Below are 19,717 nucleotides of genomic sequence, written 5' to 3' on the forward strand. Positions count from 1 at the left end.
AATTAATTTTTTGTGTGTTTTCATGTTTTGTGGTAACGAGATTAAAGAGTAATGGAATGTGATGTGTGCTGAGGTAACACACACACACACACATAGTGAGCTGATCAGTGCTATGTGATTTTAGTTACTGTCAAAAGAGAAGTTGAGTACAACTGCAGACCACTGTTTGCTATAACAGTATCCTTTTTGTTTCTTAGCTCCGGATCAAAGAGATGTTTTTCCCCGAGTCTGTTAGAGTAAAAAAAAACTTAGCCTGGTGTGTACTATAATGGCATGCATGACTTTAGATGAAGCCTCATAGTTACGTTTTAGAGACTGCTTGTATTCCCCCTGATTTATCCTCAACAGTTTTGATAACCTGATTATTTTATTTGCCTCGTTAATCGTTGCCACTTGCCCTAGACAATAAGCCCCCAAATCAATTTTAGAATTTATTTCCTGCAGACCAACTTAACATTTGTGTGTTTTTTTTTCTTAAAGCAAGTAGCACTTTTCACTACTCTACATAAAAAATGCATTTTCCAGGTCATTGCCTGGTTTTGAAGAGTTTTTTAATTACTTCTGCTACCTCCTCAATATTTGTTGTCCCTTAAATTTTATTGGCATCTACAACTTTCACAAGTTTACTAACTATATCACAATCATCCAACCATCCATCCATCCATTTTCCAACCCACTGAATCCGAACACAGGGTCACGGGGGTCTGCTGGAGCCAATCCCAGCCAACACAGGGCACAAGGCAGGAACCAATCCCGGGCAGTGTGCCAACCCACCGCAGATATCACAATCAAAGTCATTAAAATAAGTTACCAAGAGTTATGTGGACTCGCCATGTGGAGCATTCTCATCTTATCTTTACTGTTTGTTTCTGGTGTATTACATTATGTGCAGCTAAGTAAGACTTTTTCCCCAAAACCTAAGTAGGTCACCACATTTTTTAAGCTTTTCTCATGATATACAGTATATATATATATATTTTTTTTTTTTTGCTTGATGTCCAATTCTGAATTCTGTAGATAAATAAGTGTTTGTTTTTCTTTCCATGTAATCAGTGAACGAACAAACAATACCTTTGTTTGATTTTTTCCTTGTAATGATAAAACACCTACAACTAGACAGTTTCTAGTCTTAAACAGTAGACACTCCAGTGCTGAACAGCAGATGAAATTCCTCAGGTTTAAATACAGACGGGCCTTGGGTTACAAATGAGTTTCGTTTCGTTCTAGTGGACTTTTGTAACCTGGTGTTGAACTAGAAAATAAAAATGTCCCAAATGGGAAAAAAAAATTATAAAAAATGCACAATGCTTTATTACTTATTTTGCATAAGAATTTTTCAAACTTATTAACAAAATGACAGCAACATAACTTTACCTTAAATCTCAAAACACACCGAAAGAACACAATAATTTAAACTAAAATGAGCCAAGGGTATGTACAGAATGTCGACCTTATGCTTAAACATGTACAGTTTTTGATAATGACTCAGTACTTGATAGAAGTGGAATAGGTATTATGATGACACAAAAATCCACTTCCATAGCCCAAGCTCTGTCTATTTGACTGAATTAATTTTTTAAATTATCAGTTTCGTTAGCACATGCATTGCACTTTAGATTCTCATTCGCATGTAAAGATTTTCGGTCATTCACACTTTTATGATGAAGAACTTTAGAAAATGTTATAATTTACACTATTCAGACAACCCCATTTGAGGAATTACTAAATGTGTGAAGTAATTGTGTGTATTGCATTTTATATAATCCATATTACTAAACGAGAATGGTAAACCGGATGGACGCAGGGACATCCGGCCATGGGCCGTGGACGCAAAAGACGTACTGCGCAGGCGCCCCACAAATCCCACCCCCCCTCAAAGCAACGGAAACCGGATGGAATGCAACATAAAATAAGAAATGAGGCACCACGCCCATAGCACACAGAAAAAAGGAGTCAGACGCCCATTGCACACGAAACGGGACACACACAAAGAAGAGGATTGAGACCCCCGACACACAAAGCCCCCCTCCAGTAACAAATAAGAAATGAGGCGATGCGCCCCTAGAACACCAAAAACAAAGCAGTCACACGCAAGCGCCACATAGCACACGAAACGGTTCGCACACAAAAAAGACGATTCAGACCCACGACACACAAACACCCCCTCCACTAACAGAAATAAAAACTCAGGCAACAAGCCCCTAGCACACAAAAAAAAAGAAGACGCGAGAGCCACACAAAGCCCATTGGACACGAAACGGGACAGACTACAGACATAGCACACGAAACGTACACAAAAAGGACGATTCAGACCCACGACCACACTAACATAAATAAGAAATGACACACAAAGCCCCATTTCTGAACGAACCGTCCGTATTAAACATACGTCATCTCAACACATTCACACTATGCAGCATAGGTGGATCTCATTACAATGAGGCACTATTAACCGTTCAACCGCAGAAAAGGCTCCATATTAACAGTGACTGCGATCCTCCTTATTACATATCCATATTTCTAACGCTGAAGAACAAACAAGTCATGAATTTACGATCACGGGTACAAAACGATACGGCTCGGGTAACGGGACCAAACACACGAACCCGCATTAAAAAAAACAATACACGTCGGCGCCTACAACGCGCTTCTGAAACTCCGGAAGAAAAAATGTCTCGGCTCCAAAAACGCAAAGCTCAACTAACAGTTACAGAAACGAACCCAGATGTACAGACACAATGAACGTAGACGCATGCACCGCGCGTCTCAAAGTGCTGCATCGAAACAGGCACGGGTTCAAAACAAAACACCTCCCGTCTCAGACATACAGAAACAGCAGCGAAGGGACAAAATAAATAAACGCAGACGTCTACAACGCGCATCTGAAATGCCGGAAAACAAACAGGCAAGGCTCCAAAAACAGAAAGCTCAACTGACCGACATACAAAAACGGGCAAGGCTCAATACAAACAATGCACGCCGTAAACTACAACGGGCTTCTCACACAGCACAGGCAAATCGATTACAGCTCCAAGACAACATGTCCCAAATACTAGACATACAACGACGCACCTCTCAAGCGGCACAAGCAAAAGATACACGTCACGGACATCAACGACAGACACCTGCTAAACGCTTGCGCCAGTTAGCTGACAACGCGTTCAATAATGAGTCCACTATTCAGGAAAATTCATTGGAATTAATGAATGTCATTTGCAATCATTGTCATTCACTTAACTTCCCTGAAGAAACAACTGGCAATACAAGTGATGAATTTACACATTGTTGTCAAAAGGGTCAAATTAGACTGCCTCCTTTACATTCATATCCTAAATATCTACAGAAGCTTCTAACTAACGATGTACCTGAAAGTAAAAACTTTATGAACTGCATTAGATCCTACAAATCGCTATCCACTATGAACATGAACAGTAGCAATGCACGTGACATCCGTCTTGCAAAACTGTTAATTATTGATGAATGTACAATGGCATCCAGTCACTTACTCAACACCATTCATAAACTTCTACAAACGTTGATGAATAATAATATTCCCTTTGGAGGAAAGGTACTTTTATTAGGAGGAGATTTTAGACAGTGCTTAGCTATTGTTCCACATGCCATGCGCTCAGCTATTGTTCAGTCCACCTTAAAATACGCAGACAATTCGCATCGCTTTCAAAATATACAGTTAGTACAAAACATGCGATGTCTAGATCCACATTATAACAATTGTTTATTACAACTGGGAGATAGTACACTCACCAATACAGATGGACTTCACCCAGATATTATTACAATTCCTCAACCCTTTATCTGCGACGACTTAGTTATAGAGATATTTGTAACAGCAATCTCATTAGACCAAATACCCCTTTTAACACAACGCACTATATTATGTCCAAAAAATATTAATGTGGATCACATAAATAACCAAGTCATTGCATTACTTCCTGGAGAGACATAACTCTTTCTAAACTCTGACAAAGTTGACTCTGATGACGACAATGACCATCTTCATTTCCCCTTAGAGTATTTAAACACTATTAACCCAGCCGGATTACCACGACACAATCTTAGCCTTAAAAACGGAACAATAATCATGCTATTAAGAAACCTTAACACTAAACAGGGTTTATGCAATGGCACACGTTTGGTCACCATGACACACAATGTTATTCAAGCGACAGTTCTTACAGGATCACATGCTAACAATACTGTTCCGATTCCTAGAATTGACCTTACAAGTTCTGACCTGAAATTACCTTTTACACTTAAACGGCGACAGTTCCCCATTAAACCTGCATTGGCCATGACCATCAACAAATCACAAGGACAAACCATGGACAAGATTGGCATCTACCTCTCTGAACCCGTTTTTGGACATGGACAAGTTTATGTGGCCTTCTCACAAGTTCGACGTTCATCTGACGTTAAAGTTAAGGTTATAAGTGCTCCATGCCAAGGAAAACTCATTCAAGGACAAGACACCATCTTTACTACTAATGTTGTGTACAAAGAAATTTTCCAATAAACCTTTACACTGTGCCACACACTTTATTGTTTGCTTTCTATATGCATCATGTACACCTTCACACTATGCTATATCTCATTCATACATCACACTCTTTGTCATTTCCCAACACCAGGGGTTGGCGAGCGAAGCGAGCAGGGGGCGGAGCCCCCTAGTAGTTTATCAGAGATGAAATACAAGGTGGAAAATAGTTTTAAGAAATACATGATAAAAGTTATCAGCCAGTTATTTTAGGGTGTACAAAGATACGTGTTCTTCCAAACTTTACCTTGCAGTGGTTTGTACCTCCTGCTTTTTGAAGTATGCTTTTAATGGAGAATGAAAATAAGTAGCTGCTGAAGACAGCCCCTGTAGCAGAAGGGCTGGAGGAGGGACAGTATTCTGGGCACTACCAGCCCCGGGACACTAGAGGGCAGCTGCCCTGGCTTGCAGTACAGCCACGGTTTTGGCGCTTAGAGGCTTCACACTGCTGGGGCCCACTGCCACTGGCAGAGTATCTCAGAAGTATGATTTTCGTCTTTCATTTTTTTAAGGACAATGATCAGAAACTTAACAAAGACCCAGGTGTGCCGAATGTCCAACGTTTTAAGGAGCATGTCCAGCGGGATGCAGAACGACGAAAGAAAAGGGTGAGGACTGTTGAGCACCAATATGAGAAATGAATAGCTTGCATGACATGCCAAAGGATTTATCTTAGAAACATGGTGGAATTCTAAAACAAGTATTAAAGTTCATAAAGTATAAAAGTGTTCATACTGACTAAGCCCTAAAACAAGGCAATATTTTGTCACTGTTGCACTGTGACAAACCTTTTTTTTTCTTTTTAGATTTATTCTGCTTCTTCAGTTTTGCAGTCTTTCATTTTCAGTGGTATTTTCATGAAGAGATAACATAAGATTCATCATTAACATATCTAGGTTGCAATTTCTTTTTCATCTTACTATTCATAGAGATTGCATTTTTTGGTTAGTAAAAACAAGTAAAATGTCTTTGCAAACAGTTCTGTTTTTTACTTTACTCTCTGTATGTATTGGTCATCTTAATTTTAAGTAAGCTGAACATCATGCAAACGGAGATCATGATGTGTTATTAAACTACCCTTTACTTTCAGCTGGAGGAGCTTCAGGCAAAACAGAAAGTTTCTCGAGAGAAGGAGCTAATGAAACGTCGTAGCCTTGAAAGTTTTCAAAAGGACATTCAAAGACGGCAAAAGGAATTTGAACAGAAGGTAAATTCTGCACTATGGATTGGCATAATAATGACTGCAGGAGGGCAATAATGTTTGTGCTATAGTTTTAATTCCTGCTTATAAAGGCAGGTTTGTTATAGTTCCTGTTATTAAAAGCACCCTACAAAAGTGCCGCCTGTGTCTTTTTCATACAATGGTGAATATATTAAAGGAGGAATACTCTATTTTCAATCGGATTTTAATGTAGCTCATTGATAGAAGTAATCATTTGGAATGGTTGGGTGTGTTTCAGTGTCCCTTTGAAGTTAGTTAATCTGTTCCTGAAATATCATTATTCAATAAAATAATTTTACTTGGCTCCCTTGATAATATAGAACATAGTGTTGTCAAAAAGTGTTTACTAGTTGTCTGATTACCCACCTTCCTGGCCAGTTGTCACAGTGATTTTAGTCAAATCATCTTTTTCTGTAATTTTTTTTAGTTTTATAGAGAAGTCTGATTAAAAAAAGATAGAAAATTTTGGTGTTCTAGGTATATTCAAGCATGCATTATTCAGAACTGAAAAATGTACCGATTCCTCTATTAAACTCATCCTAATTAAAGGATAATCCAATTTAGTTGTCTGAATACACTGAATAACAATCTCACGTTTTTTAGTCCAGTCCTGCCAGTATAAATCTGACTAATCTTTTTCCTTCCCAATAGAGAGACATTGTGCACTGTCAAACTTTCTCAGAGAAAAAGTGAATGTCTATTGGTCTAGAAAAATGTACAAATCCAATTGTAAGGTTTTTCTGCTTTCCCAGAGCCTCAGTCAGTGTGATTTTGTTCAAATAGAAATGGTTTATGACAGTAGCTGGTCTATCTCGTGGTGTCTGGAGCAAAGGTGAAACTGCATTCTGTAACAATAGTAAAGCATGATGATATTAGTGTGAGATGCTTGGGATGCTTCTTGCCTTGGCTATTTTAATGATATTTCCTAATGCATCGGTGGATTCTTCCTGAAAATGTTAGATCATCCATTCCATCCAGTATAGCTATAGTGTAGCTGGATCGTGTATGATGTGAAACACACTAGCATGTCTACGTTGGAAATGCTGAAGAAGGGAGCAAATGTAGAGTGTTGGATTTGCTTTAGTAAGATTTAAATATATTCTGCTGAGGTGTTGGAGGACTTGAAGTGAGTAGGTAATGCTCCTAATCTCATAAATGATTCTGAGTTTAAATGGTTTTACAAGGATTAGTAGGCCATATATAAATAACTACAGGAAATGTCTAGTTATTATTGTAGCTATAGGTAACATGGCTACTTTTTTCTACATAGGTGTTAGATAACTAATTTAAAAGAAAGGAAATGTTATTGCTATTTTGTATTATATGTCCACCTGAACTCTATTTTATCTAATATTAACTTCTGACTAAATGTCCAGAACCACAAATGAGACAAATATGTTTTCCTCACTATACCATAAAAATTGTTATTGGGAACATATGTAAGCTCCCTGAAAAGTTTTATTTTTAAAATGCATACAATGAGAAGTCAAGCAAAAAGACACCTTTTATTGGCTAACTGAACAGATTACAACAGGGGTGTGCAAAGTCATTCCTGGAGGGCCGCAGTGGCCGCGGGTTTTTATTCCAACCCAGTTGTTTAATTAGAAAACAATCCTTGCCAATAATTACATTTCATGGCTTGTTAGTGCTTTAACTCTGCTATGTCAAGTCATTCTCAAATCCTAGATTTTTTTTTCCATTCTAAAGATATCCAAATATTTTGAAGTGTAAAACGGATGGGTAATTCTCAGTCCTTGACTTTTTTGTCTTCTCTTTCCTTCCAAGTATTTAATTAAACCAAATAGTGCATGATAAATACACACAGGCGTAAAGGGTAACAAGCAAAATGGATAACTGCTGGTTTCTTTTGTCATTTGCATCTTATTGCTAATAAGGAGCAATTAAAAACCAAGAATGCAGCTGTTTAAGACTTAAATAAGCAATAAGGGTTCAAAATCTTAACGAGGGAGATAACTAAAATGAAACAGAAGTGTTTCTAGAGCAATTAGTGCTTCTTATTAAGCAATTGGGTTGGAACAAATGCCTGCAGCCACTGCGGCCCTCCAGGAATGACTTTGCACATCCCTGGATTACAATATGCAAGCTTTTGAGGAAACTCAGACCCCTTCTTCAGGCATATAAACTAATTAAAGTTTGCACAGGATGCATGTGCAAATTATTAAATAAACATCAGCAATTTCAGAAGAAATATATGACACTGAAATCACCTCATGCATTGATGCTGTTTGAAATCTCCATGCACCATATGTTAATAGTAAGTAAGTAAGTAATCAAAACATACCTTTGTCACAATTCATTTTAAAGTATATTAATCTGATTGTATGGACCATGGAAATGCTGTTAGAAAAATAATAACAAATGTACATCTTATTAGAGAATATCTCACTGTTGAACATGGTTTCTGAAACAAATAATTCCTCCATATTGACAGGTGTGCTATCTATACAAAGAACAAATCTTACAGGCAAGTCATTAGGAAAACAAAACAAAAAAACCCTGTGACTGAAGAGGGGTTTTGGAAAACCACACAAGTAAAGTTTAAGAGGTTTTTTTTTTTAATATAAATGGGGCATTTTGCATAGTTTTATTTTTTTTCACTCTTTCCCAATGGACTCTCTTTTATTCTTCTTAAGCGTGTCGAGAGTAATCTCTGAGGTCGAAGGAAGTGCTGTACTTGATGTTCATTTATCTTTCATATCCCCTATAAGTGGTATAACTAGAAGATGTGGTCCTCCAATCAGCCTTAGTACTTTATTGTTCCATGATGCATCCTCTGGTCTTCCAATCTAACATCTGCATGCCATGATGTATGCACTTCCGGTGTTTTTCTGCAGCAAAAAGAGGATAGGCTCTGAGACATCTGGAGTTCTTAACCTTCTTTTTAGTGGTCTTCACTTTATCTTAGGTTATCCCAGGGATTAGTACAAAGAGTGTACTGTAACATCTTTTTATTTTTTTTTATTTTTAATGTTTCTTTAGGAGAACACAACACGTATAATAACAGACAGTTCAGTACATGATTCACTTGTATAAATGCAATAGATTTATTGTGTTCCAAAACAGTTATCAAGCTGAAAAAATAAATAAACACAACCTTCTTTCCCGACCCATATCAGAGAGTTATATAACAGAAAAGGTTCCAAGTGGTTCTTCATAAATGTTAAAACCTCGGCATAGATCAAGCAACATTCAACAAGCTGTTTTACAATTACATTAATGCATTCTTGGCAAATTTTAAAAATTTCTTCAGGTTTCCCACAGGGAGAGGATTTACATTGTACTTGTTTAAAATGATATAAAACATTGCTTTCCTATTTACTTAAGAGATTACAACAGATAATTCTTCTTTAAAGCAATGTAGTATAGTATACCACAATAGGTTTTCCTATTGAGATGTTACCCCTTCTGATGTTACTTCAGATATTGCTCTTAGTGGGTTAGGAGTGACTTTAGATCCAAGACTGTCTGGGAGATGTATACAATTTTTTAACAAAATACTACAGGGCTCTGAAAACAAACTAAACTAGCTATACTGGCACCTGTTGACCATGTCCACAATTTACATTTTGTCCTTGGTTACATTTTAGACAGTTTTAATGAAATGTATTGTTTTGATATACAGGCATCCTTATATTAAATTCAAGGTAACGACATAAATTGAATAAAAATGTAGTAATTTTAAATGTATCATTTTATCTGCATATTCTGTGACTGTGCAGGATCAAGATTTGGACACTCCTGTTTTGGACTTTTAAAAGTTGCAAAATATGCGATAAAATGTTAATTAATTTCTCTTTTAATTTTTTCACTCTAGGAGTGTGAGCTTCAAAGCTTACAGAAAAATGTAAACTTTGAAAATGAAAACTCACGAAAAGCCTATTACAGAGAATTTAAGAAGGTTTGTAAATAACCATTTAATTCATTTTTTGACTGGTTCATTGAAGCTGCATCGAGATGTAATTTTGTTTTTTTTTTTTTTATCCTCTAGGTGATTGAGGCAGCTGATGTAATCTTAGAGGTGTTAGATGCCCGAGATCCACTTGGTTGTCGCTGTCCTCAAGTGGAGCAAGCAGTACTGCAGAGCGGAACAAATAAGAAGATTGTTCTTGTGCTAAACAAGATTGGTATGTAAGACAGCCAGCATAGGACTATTAATTATAAGACCTGTTCTAAAAGAAAATGTAATATTAAAATCTGTTGAAATAAGAACAGAAAAAACACATCTGCACTGCATGGAAGCAAGGCATTAATTGATAAGTTTGTTTTTTCATTTAAACATTACCTTTGTTGTCTTCTTCTTCTTTTGGCTGCTCCCATTAGGGTTTGCCACAGCGAATCATCTTTTTCCATATCTTCCTTTCCTCTGCATCTTGCTCCGATACACCCACCACTTGCATGTCCTCTGTCGCCACATCCATAAACTTTCTCTTAGGCCTTACTCTTTTCCTCTTACCTGACAGCTCCATCCTTAACATCCTTCTATCAATATACCCAGCATCTCTCCTCTGCACATGTCCAGACCAACAAAATCTCACCTCTCTGACTTTGTCTCCTAACCATTCAATCTGAGCTGACCCGCTAAGGTACTCAGTCTAAACCTTAACATCTTCAACTCTGCCAACTCCAGCTCTGTCTCCTGTTTTTTGGTCAGTGCCACCGTCTCCAACCCATATAACATACCTACCTGGTCTCACTGCTGTCTTGTAGTCCTTCCCTTTCACTCTTGCTGGTGCCCGTTTGTCATAAATCACTTGTGACACTCTTCTCCACCCACTGCACCCTGCCTGAACTCTCTTCTTCACCTCTTCCACACTCCCTATTACTCTGTACCATTTAATCCCAAGTATTTAAACTCCTCCACCTTTGCCAGCTGTACTCCCTGCATCCTTACCATTCCACCGATCTCCCTCTCATTTACACACATGTATTCTATCTTGTTCCTACTGACCTTCATTCCTTTCCTAGAGCATATCTCCACCTCTCCAGAGTCTCCTCAACCTATTCCCTAATCTCACTACAGATCACAATGACATCCACAAACATCATCATAAGCAGGGGACTCCTGCCTAATCTCATCTGTCAACCTGTCCATCACCATTGCAAATAAGAAAGGGCTCAGAATTGATCCCTGACGTAATCCCACCTCTACCTTGAATGTATCCATCACGCCTACTGCAGACATCACCACTGTCACATGTCCCTTGTACATATCCTGTATGTACTTCATACTTGCATACGTCTCTGCCACTTCTGACTTCCTCATACAGTACCGCAAGTTCTCTCTAGACACTCTGTCATATGCTTTCTCTAAGTCCACAAAGACACAATAAACCTCCAAAACACTCTTGACATACTGTTCCTTCAGGATAACCACTACCCCATTTCTCCTCCTATCCACACCATGATAGAACAATTTGAATCCAACTCCAATACACCAGGCCTTACTCTTCTTCCATCTGGTCTCTTGCACAAAAACTATATCCACCTTCCTTCTCTCCATCATGTCCGCTAACACTCTTTCCCTTTACTAATCATACTGCCAGTATTCAAAGTTCCTACCCTTGCTTCCACTCTCTTTATCTTCTTCTTCTTCCCCTGCCTTCGGACACTCCTTCCCCCTCTTCCTCTTTGGCCAACAGTACCTCAGTTTCTTCCAGCACCTTGTTGGCTAACCGTACTGATGGTGGCTGTTGTTAACCCAGGCCTTGACCAATCCAGTATGGAAGTATGTATTTTTGTCAACATATTTATTTGGTAAAATTTTACACCAGATGCCCTTCAGGACATAATCCTCCCCATTTAATTGGGCTTGTGACTGGCTCAAAGAAACTCACTGGTTTGTGATTCTCATGTGGCTAGGTTTAAACATTGCCTTTGTGTTTGATCTGAAGTTTTGGCAGTAAGAAATACTAATACCTTTTTATCATATCCATGTTTTCACAAATAATTTACTTTTTGCTTAATAAATCACATTATAAAACACATAATTCATATTTTTGCTAAATGTTTGCATTCTGGGGGTTTTACCAGACATTCTCAGTACATCTATATCAACTATTCAGAAAATGCAATGTAAACGTTTCTATTTTTATATCCATTTTGTTATTTTAGTGGTGTAATGTGAGCAGTAAGCAGTATAAGAAAAGTGCTGAGAATCCCAACGTTAAGCTTAATGCAGTAGTTTTTGAACTTAAAATCACTGTTAGCAGAGTTTTTCATTTGATTGTGTGGTTTATCTTCATTTTTAGTCTCACTGCTACAAATTTGCAAAAATTGTGTTTTCATAATAACGATAATAATAATTCTTTACATTTTTATACTTTCTTATGAAGTTCAGAAAATTATTTGCTTTTCTAGAACAAACATATCTCTTTATTCTTTCCTTTACTTAACTTTTAGTTTCAGAAACCTAATTTTCTGATCCAAATAACAAGCAAGCCATTAGGTGAGCAACTCCTGCACTTTACACCTAAATTATGTGTGTTCATTATATAGCGGCTGAAAATATTTGAAAGTAAATATGGTATTAATTGTTTTCCGAAACACAAACATATACTTGTGAAAATCTGTCAGAAAACTAAAATATACACTGATATGAAATCTGAGAAGACTGCAGGCAGAAACAAGCCAGCTAGTTGAATCGCAAATTAACTTTATTGCAAGAATTTACGTCATTATTAAGAATCTTAAAATAAGGAAACCCTTAAGGTTTTGGGGCCAGATGTAAGTAGCACTGGCTTAGTATATGGTTGTTCAATTAAGTATCTAGTAATATTTTATGTTGTCTTTATTAAGAACCAAATTACTGCTGTTATGTTCTCCAACAGCAGGGCATGTTATGTTAAAAAAAATGGTTTGAAACTTCGTATGTTTTCAAATTGATATGACAAAATTTTTTTCCACTTAACTGTTGAACATGCATGATTCCACATTTTTACGTTATGCATTCATATAGAAATTTAAAAATTGAAAGTGAAAAAGCCATACGAGTATCCTTGGGTTTAGCAGTGTCTCTTCAGAGTTGTTTTTTTTTTTTTTTTTTTTTAACCATTTTATGCAATAATAAAGTAGGATAGTTTGATCTAGGTGGTCAGAAAGAATATTAAAAATAACGATGGTGTGTGATAAATAAAGGAATTAACATAGTGGTTGTTTAAATTAACATACTGTTTTTGTTTAAAGGCATTTAGTGAAAAGCATCTGTTCAACAAGATGAAAGAAAAGCATCTTTAAACTTGCCTTTAATCAAGAACGGATGGAGCATCACTTGTAACACTCTCCTACTACTCTCAGAGGGTGCATTATGATAGTACTGAGTGTGATGTGAAACCATTAGTTCTAGCATTTCACTTCAAGCATTACTGAAGTATTTGGACTGCTACACAGGCATATTGCCAGTTCTAATACTGGGCTGTGAAAGGGAAATGGAAAACTTTTAGTACTATATTTATAATAACTGATGGCCACACACGTTAAAAAAACACAGTACATAGCTCTACCTGTTAGCTGAGCTTCACTGATGTTGTTTGCTGTTTATATTCTATCTCGGTGGCAAAGTCCGGTAAGCGATACTTTGGCTCTCACAAAAAGCATTAATAGCAGAATAAAAGAGAACAAGTTTTGCCTGTGTGACAACAGAAGGAATTAAGATTTATATTTCAAACTGTACAAACAGGGCAGTTAAAAATCTAATTCTAAATGTGAAATTTTCTTTAACAGGAAACGGAGTGGTATTTATTTTCACAGATCCTATTCTAGGGCAGGATAATATTGGGTTATTAAAATGCTTGCAATTCCAAGGTAATTACCTTGGGAATAAATAGCTGAGCTCAGATTTTAAAAGTCTGATTATTTTTTGTCTTCCACACTGTAGATGCACTACCATCCCTGCAGTGCCCATTATCACATTTCATCCCCTGCTTACATCTCATTAACAACCTCTCATGACGCTTAAGATAGTAAAACCGTCTGGCAACAAAATTAAGTCAAAATTAGTGAGTCAATCTGAAGGTGGAAACCATTTTCTGACACCAGAGTGTGGTTTTGTTCCTCCAATTGTGAACAAATTAATACAGGATCTGAACAAATACGTAAAATGTATTAGTTTATTAGTTAGAAGGCATGGTCAAAAAATAAACTGAAATCCAAGACACTAGAAGGCACCATAACTGGAGTACAACTGTGTGATTCCAAGAAGTGGAAGAATTAGAGTAGTTGTTACCATTCTCCGTATACAGCCTCATCAGTCCTTGTTTCACTTTTTAAAGACATCTTTACTCCGATTCAGCCCAGATCACAGAAGGTTTTTCACTACTTTGAAACTCTTCCCAAAAGCTGTATTTGCCTAAATTTATTTTCGTGGAATTTTTGTAAGTGCTTCCCCAGACATTAATAGTTTTGTTTTATAGTTTCAGAAATTATAGATACTTGTTTTAATCCATAAATTTCAGGTGTTGTATCCATTTGCTTTTGGGGAAATATTGCTGACCTTTTTTTTTTTTTTTTTTTTCTTTCAACACTGATTTTGCATGTTTGTACTTTTTAAGTAGGTCATACAGGAAACTAAAGGTTTTGTTGGCCTGTTTATAAATTTTACCAGACGACATACATGGTAAAAAGTAAACTAGATCAAATGGATTATCTTTGGATTCATGTCCTGCAAAAGGTGATATTGTTTTTATAGAATAAATGCTTTCTTAGTTTATGTGTATGTTCTAATGACAGCTGAATGAGGAAATTAACTGTCCAATGAATGAATAGCCAAAGAGTTTGTAACAAAAAAAGTGCAAAACTAAAAAATAATGTCTTTTAGCCAAGTCACTTCCCATTGCAAGGAAAATGCATTTTACGTTATTTAATTTGTGCATGAATAAATATGCATTAAGCAAAAATCAGCAGTTTTGGCACTCTGATGTCTTCATTAAACCCCACTAATATAGCATAGGCATTTTTGAGACAGTGCTTAAGTACACAAACCCCTCTTCATCACATAATTGTCTAGTGTTCAATGTTGCTGTGAAATTGTGAGCAGTGAACAGTGCAGATGAAGTCAAACTATAGGAGGAAATGGTAAAGCTAGAAAGAGTGCATGTGGGAAGTGAAACCAGAGACGACAAATGGACAAAGCTTAAGATATAGTACGAAGGTACAATTTTCTATATTACCTAGATTAACAGTTATTACTTGATTATCCATATTGTACTTTTAGGTTTTTTCAGTGTTTCATTTTTTGGTATGTTGCTTAAGCTTGGTCTTAAGGCTGTCTTTCACAATAATGTTTTCCATGTAGTATGAATCATTAGTGTCTTTTCAACCGTTTGATTAATAGCAGATGCTGTTAGAGGCATTAGGCAGAAATGCTGCAGTTTTATTTGTTTTTAAGCTCCTGTTTTTTTTTTTTTTTTAAATAAGGACACTGTAAAATGTTCCTCAATAGGCATTCATACTTTTTTTTCAACTGCTTGTTTATAGGAGTAGTTAAGGGTTAAAATGTAAGATGAAGGGTTAAATTGAAAATACGTTAATTGGCTCCTGTGCAGTGAAAGCAATGACATAAATACACATCTGTTCAAACTTTCTGAGAAAAGTAACACAAAGGACATTATGCATCAGTCTATTAGTTTAAAGCACCACACATGCTGTATGTAGTCAATGCCCAAGACAACAGAATGAGAGCAGGTGTAATTTGACTAGTTTTAAAGAAAGTTGAAATAAAGGACGATTCTAAGCTGTGACAAATAAATTGGTACAGTGAATCACCAGCAGCCACATATTTCTCCCTGAATGGAGTTTAAAATTGTGGCCACAGAATATCATGAATTCTCCCAGCAGCAATGATACAAAGCAAACAATTCTGTAAGGTGTGACATTTTGTTTTATTTTCTTAGATCTGGTGTCTAAGGATATTGTGGAGAAGTGGCTTAAATATCTCCGAAATGAGTTCCCTACAGTAGCTTTTAAAGCATCCACACAGCAACAGAGCAGAAACTTGGTGAGTCAGACTCCTTGGTCTAATTTAAGAGCTGCATATATTATTTTTGTTGATAATCAAGTATCACAAGACACAAATCCTCTTTAGAATTCAGAAAAATGATTCTGTCCTAATGTCTTCATTTGGGTAAATTTTTCAGCAGTAGATAAAAACTATGCAGTTCATTCACTCTCTCCCTGCATATCTAGCTAGCTAACATGCTACTTGGGTGTTTCTGTTTGTATTCATCTTTTCATGCTTTAAAATTTCTTCAGGTGTGCTTATTCAAATAACTAATAAATACAATTGTTTGTTTTTATATTAAAAATCCTTAAATTTCAATTCATCATTTCATTTGGAGTATTTAAATGTTAGTTTCATAATGTTCAATTTACAACATTAAAGTGCAGTATGTAAAGCTCTCCCAGCGTGAAGTGAATGGCACTTAAAGTGGCTTGAAAGTGTGCTGTCTTTACTTTAAGCAGAGCTGCTGTATATATGTAGGTCCCTCGCTAACTTTTCACTGATTACAAAAGTTGCACATAAAATTTGGCAATACAATACTTTCTGTACTTCAGCAGAAAATATGTGCAACCTATTTGGTTGTTAATTTGAAATATCACGCTTGCTACAACAGTGCCATAGATCATATGCACAATTGACCCTGTAAATGTGTTAAATAATAGGCTTTTATTGAATTTCTTGTGGCTGAGAAGAAATTGGCCACAGGAGGTTAAACAGTATACACTGATTAGCAAAAACATAATAACCACCTGCCTAACATATGCTGTGGCTCCTTTATGTGTCACCACAATAGCTCTGACCCGAGATATGGACTCAGAAAGACCTCTGATGGTGTCCTATGGTATCTGGCATCAGGACATTATCAGCAGATCCTGTTATTTACGAGTTGGAGCTGCCACGGATCAGACATCCCACAGATGATCAATTGGATTGCGATCTAGGAAAGTTAGAGGCCAGAGAAACACCTTGAAGTGTTTGATGTGTCCTTAAACCATTACCGAACAATTAGTGCAATGTGGTAGTGCACTTTATCCTGCTGAAAGAGGACATTTCCGTCAGGGAGTATCATTGCCATGAAGGGGTGTACCTGGTCTGCAGCAGTGTTTAGATAAGTTATACAAGTCAAATTAATGTCCAGGTGAATTCTTTGGCCCTGGTTTTCCCAACAGAAAATTGCCCAAAGTGTCACACTCTCCATTGGCATGGTGCATCCTGGTACCATCTGTTAGGTAAATATCCGTATCAGTCCAGGTGAAACGTTCTGATGCTTGTATATCCATTGTAGGTGCTGTTGATGGTGGATAGAGATTAGCATGGGTAGTGTGACTAGCCTATGGCTATGCAGTCCCATATTTAATACAGTTTAAAACACTGTGTGTCATGACATATTAGTCCTGTAACCATCATTAAAATCATATGCAATTTGTGCCACAGTAACCCTTCTGTGGATTTGTACCAGATGGTGTAGCCTTTGTGTACCTCTAGCATTTGATGAGTCTTGGCCACCCAACAAACTAATAGCAGTTCATTATTTTTCCCTCCATGGAGAACTGTTGATAGGTACACACCACGGCTGGCCATCAGCACCCCACAAGCCTTGCCATTGTGGAAATACTCTGACCTAGTTATCAAAACATAACAATCAAAACTTTATCAAAGTCCCTCAGATCTTTAACGTGTACCTAATGTCAGCTTACTGTCTAATATATTCCTGACCTTATCGTGTGCCTTTATTTTGAGATGTTTTGGCTAGAGAGTGTTGTCGATAAAATCAGTGCTAGTCACTGGACTTCATGAAATTTGTGTTGTGAGAAAACCCAAGCAGTTATTGAAGACATGGCTATGAGTGTAGGGTTCAGATTAGTGCAAGCATGTGGATACATGCACTGATTTGTCATTGCTCCATTGTTGTTAAAGTATAAAGAGATTATGTAGAAAATGAAAAAATGTGGAAAATACACATAGTTATCTTATAACATATTGGATACACATGTTAAAATAATTTTATAATAAGTTACATGAAATACAGATTTGTATTGCATAACCTTCCATGCAGCCCTCATTGAAATGGAAAAGTAACATATCCTGTTCTTTAATTTATATATATATAATATATATAGTTTATGTCTAATAAATGTTATACATGCTATCTGAAAAAAATTATTTATGTTTCAGCAACAAAGTAATGTTCCAGTGACTCAAGCCAGCTCAGACCTTTTAAGCAGCAGTGCTTGCATTGGAGCAAACTGCCTCATGAAATTACTTGGCAACTACTGCCGAAATCAAGATTTAAAGACTGCTATAACTGTTGGTGTGGTTGGTAAGTCAGAGTAAAAAAAAATGTGAGATGTGTAGGGTTAGTAGTGTAATTTTTTTAGTCTCATAATAATTGTAATTGCAACTTTTCTTTATTTATAGACATTTTTGTTATACAAATGCATATATATATATATATATATATATATATATATATATATATATATATATATATATATATATATATATATATATATATATCATACAAATATCAATATATATAATATTGATTTGTAGGATTTTTATTTACAGTTTAACTACCTAGCTATAGAAACATTATTAAAAAGTATATGATTATTGTTTTGCCTGGTTTACAACATGTGAAGAACTCTTAATTATAGTTTGAACTTGCTTGATGTTTGAAATAGTGCTTCTTTTATGAATAATCCTTTATTCAGAAGGTTTTAAAAAGATGACAAATAAATGGTATATGAAATACTGAATACATAACCTGATTTTCTTAGCAAAGTGTACTTTAAATGGAGAAAATGGTAGTCGGTTATCTTGTTTAGAATCATTTGAAATATACAATTCATTTTTGAGTATTTAAGGAAGAATACACTTTTTAAGTGTATTTCAAAATAGTTTTGAATATTGCAGCCCTAGTTCTTACAGTAGTAATGATGAGTGAATTTTTTATAGTATAGGAAGCAACTCACCTTTATTTCAGTAGTGAAAATGGCTATAGTGAACCATGTGAGATACTTGTATGTTTACTAGGGTATGGAAAATTATTTGGTGTCTTGATAGAGACACCTGCATTACTTTACTTTCTAATGACCACTTCTGGAAATTGTCTTGCTTTTGCAGAAATAGGTCTTTCTATTTTGGGTGATATTGACGTATGTTTTCTTCTTTTTTCTTTTTTTTTTTTTTTTACATAATCTTCCTGTCCTCTGCATCTTGCTCTGTCACACCTGCATGTCCTCTCTCACCACATCCATGAACCTCCTTTTAGGCCTTCCTCTTTTCCTCTTGTCTTGTAGCCAGCATCTCTCCTTTGCACATGTCCAAACCAACACAATCTCACTTCTCTAGCTTTGTCTCCAAACCATCCAACATGAGCTGACCTTCTAATGTACTTGTTCCCAATCGTGTCCATCCTCATCACACCCAATGCAAATCTTAGCATCTTTAACTCTGCCACTTCCAGCACTGTCTCCTGTCTTTTTGTCAGTGCCATCATCTCGAAACTATATAACATAGCTGGTCTTATAGACCTTTCCTTTCCCTCTTGCTGGTGCCCGTCTGTCAAAAATCACTCTTGACACTCTTCTCCACCCACTCTACCCTGCCTGCACTCTCTTCTTCATCTCTCTTCCGCACTCACCATTACTCTGTACTGTTGATCCCAAGTATTTAGTCTCCTCTACCTTTGCCAACTCTACTCCCTGCATCCTCACCATTTCACTGACCTCCCTCTCATTTACACACATGTATTCTATCTTGTTCTTACTGACCTTCATTCCTTTCCTAGAGCATATCTCCACCTCTCCAGAGTCTCCTCGACCTGCTACCTACTCTCGTTTCAAATCACAATGTCATCCACAAACATCATAGTCCATTGCGACTCCTTTCGAATCTCCTCTGTTAACCTGTCCATTATCAA

General features: G+C 36.5%; 2 protein-coding genes across 2 annotated transcripts in view; one reads left to right on the forward strand and one right to left on the reverse strand.

The window, feature by feature from the left end:
- Positions 1 to 19,717, reverse strand: part of si:dkey-13a21.4 (uncharacterized protein LOC494576 homolog) — a 991,873-nt gene that overhangs the window by 239,455 nt on the left and 732,701 nt on the right. The window lies entirely within an intron of this gene.
- Positions 1 to 19,717, forward strand: part of gnl3l (guanine nucleotide binding protein-like 3 (nucleolar)-like) — a 50,574-nt gene that overhangs the window by 860 nt on the left and 29,997 nt on the right. Inside the window, exons 3-8 of the mRNA XM_028813299.2 lie at positions 5,068 to 5,163; positions 5,646 to 5,762; positions 9,613 to 9,696; positions 9,787 to 9,922; positions 15,686 to 15,789; positions 17,968 to 18,112. Of these exons, the coding sequence (XP_028669132.1) occupies positions 5,068 to 5,163; positions 5,646 to 5,762; positions 9,613 to 9,696; positions 9,787 to 9,922; positions 15,686 to 15,789; positions 17,968 to 18,112 (682 nt within the window). The remainder of the gene's footprint in view (positions 1 to 5,067; positions 5,164 to 5,645; positions 5,763 to 9,612; positions 9,697 to 9,786; positions 9,923 to 15,685; positions 15,790 to 17,967; positions 18,113 to 19,717) is intronic.

Source organism: Erpetoichthys calabaricus, chromosome 11 (genome assembly GCF_900747795.2).
Source record: "Erpetoichthys calabaricus chromosome 11, fErpCal1.3, whole genome shotgun sequence".
In the NCBI taxonomy this organism is placed as follows: domain Eukaryota; kingdom Metazoa; phylum Chordata; class Cladistia; order Polypteriformes; family Polypteridae; genus Erpetoichthys; species Erpetoichthys calabaricus.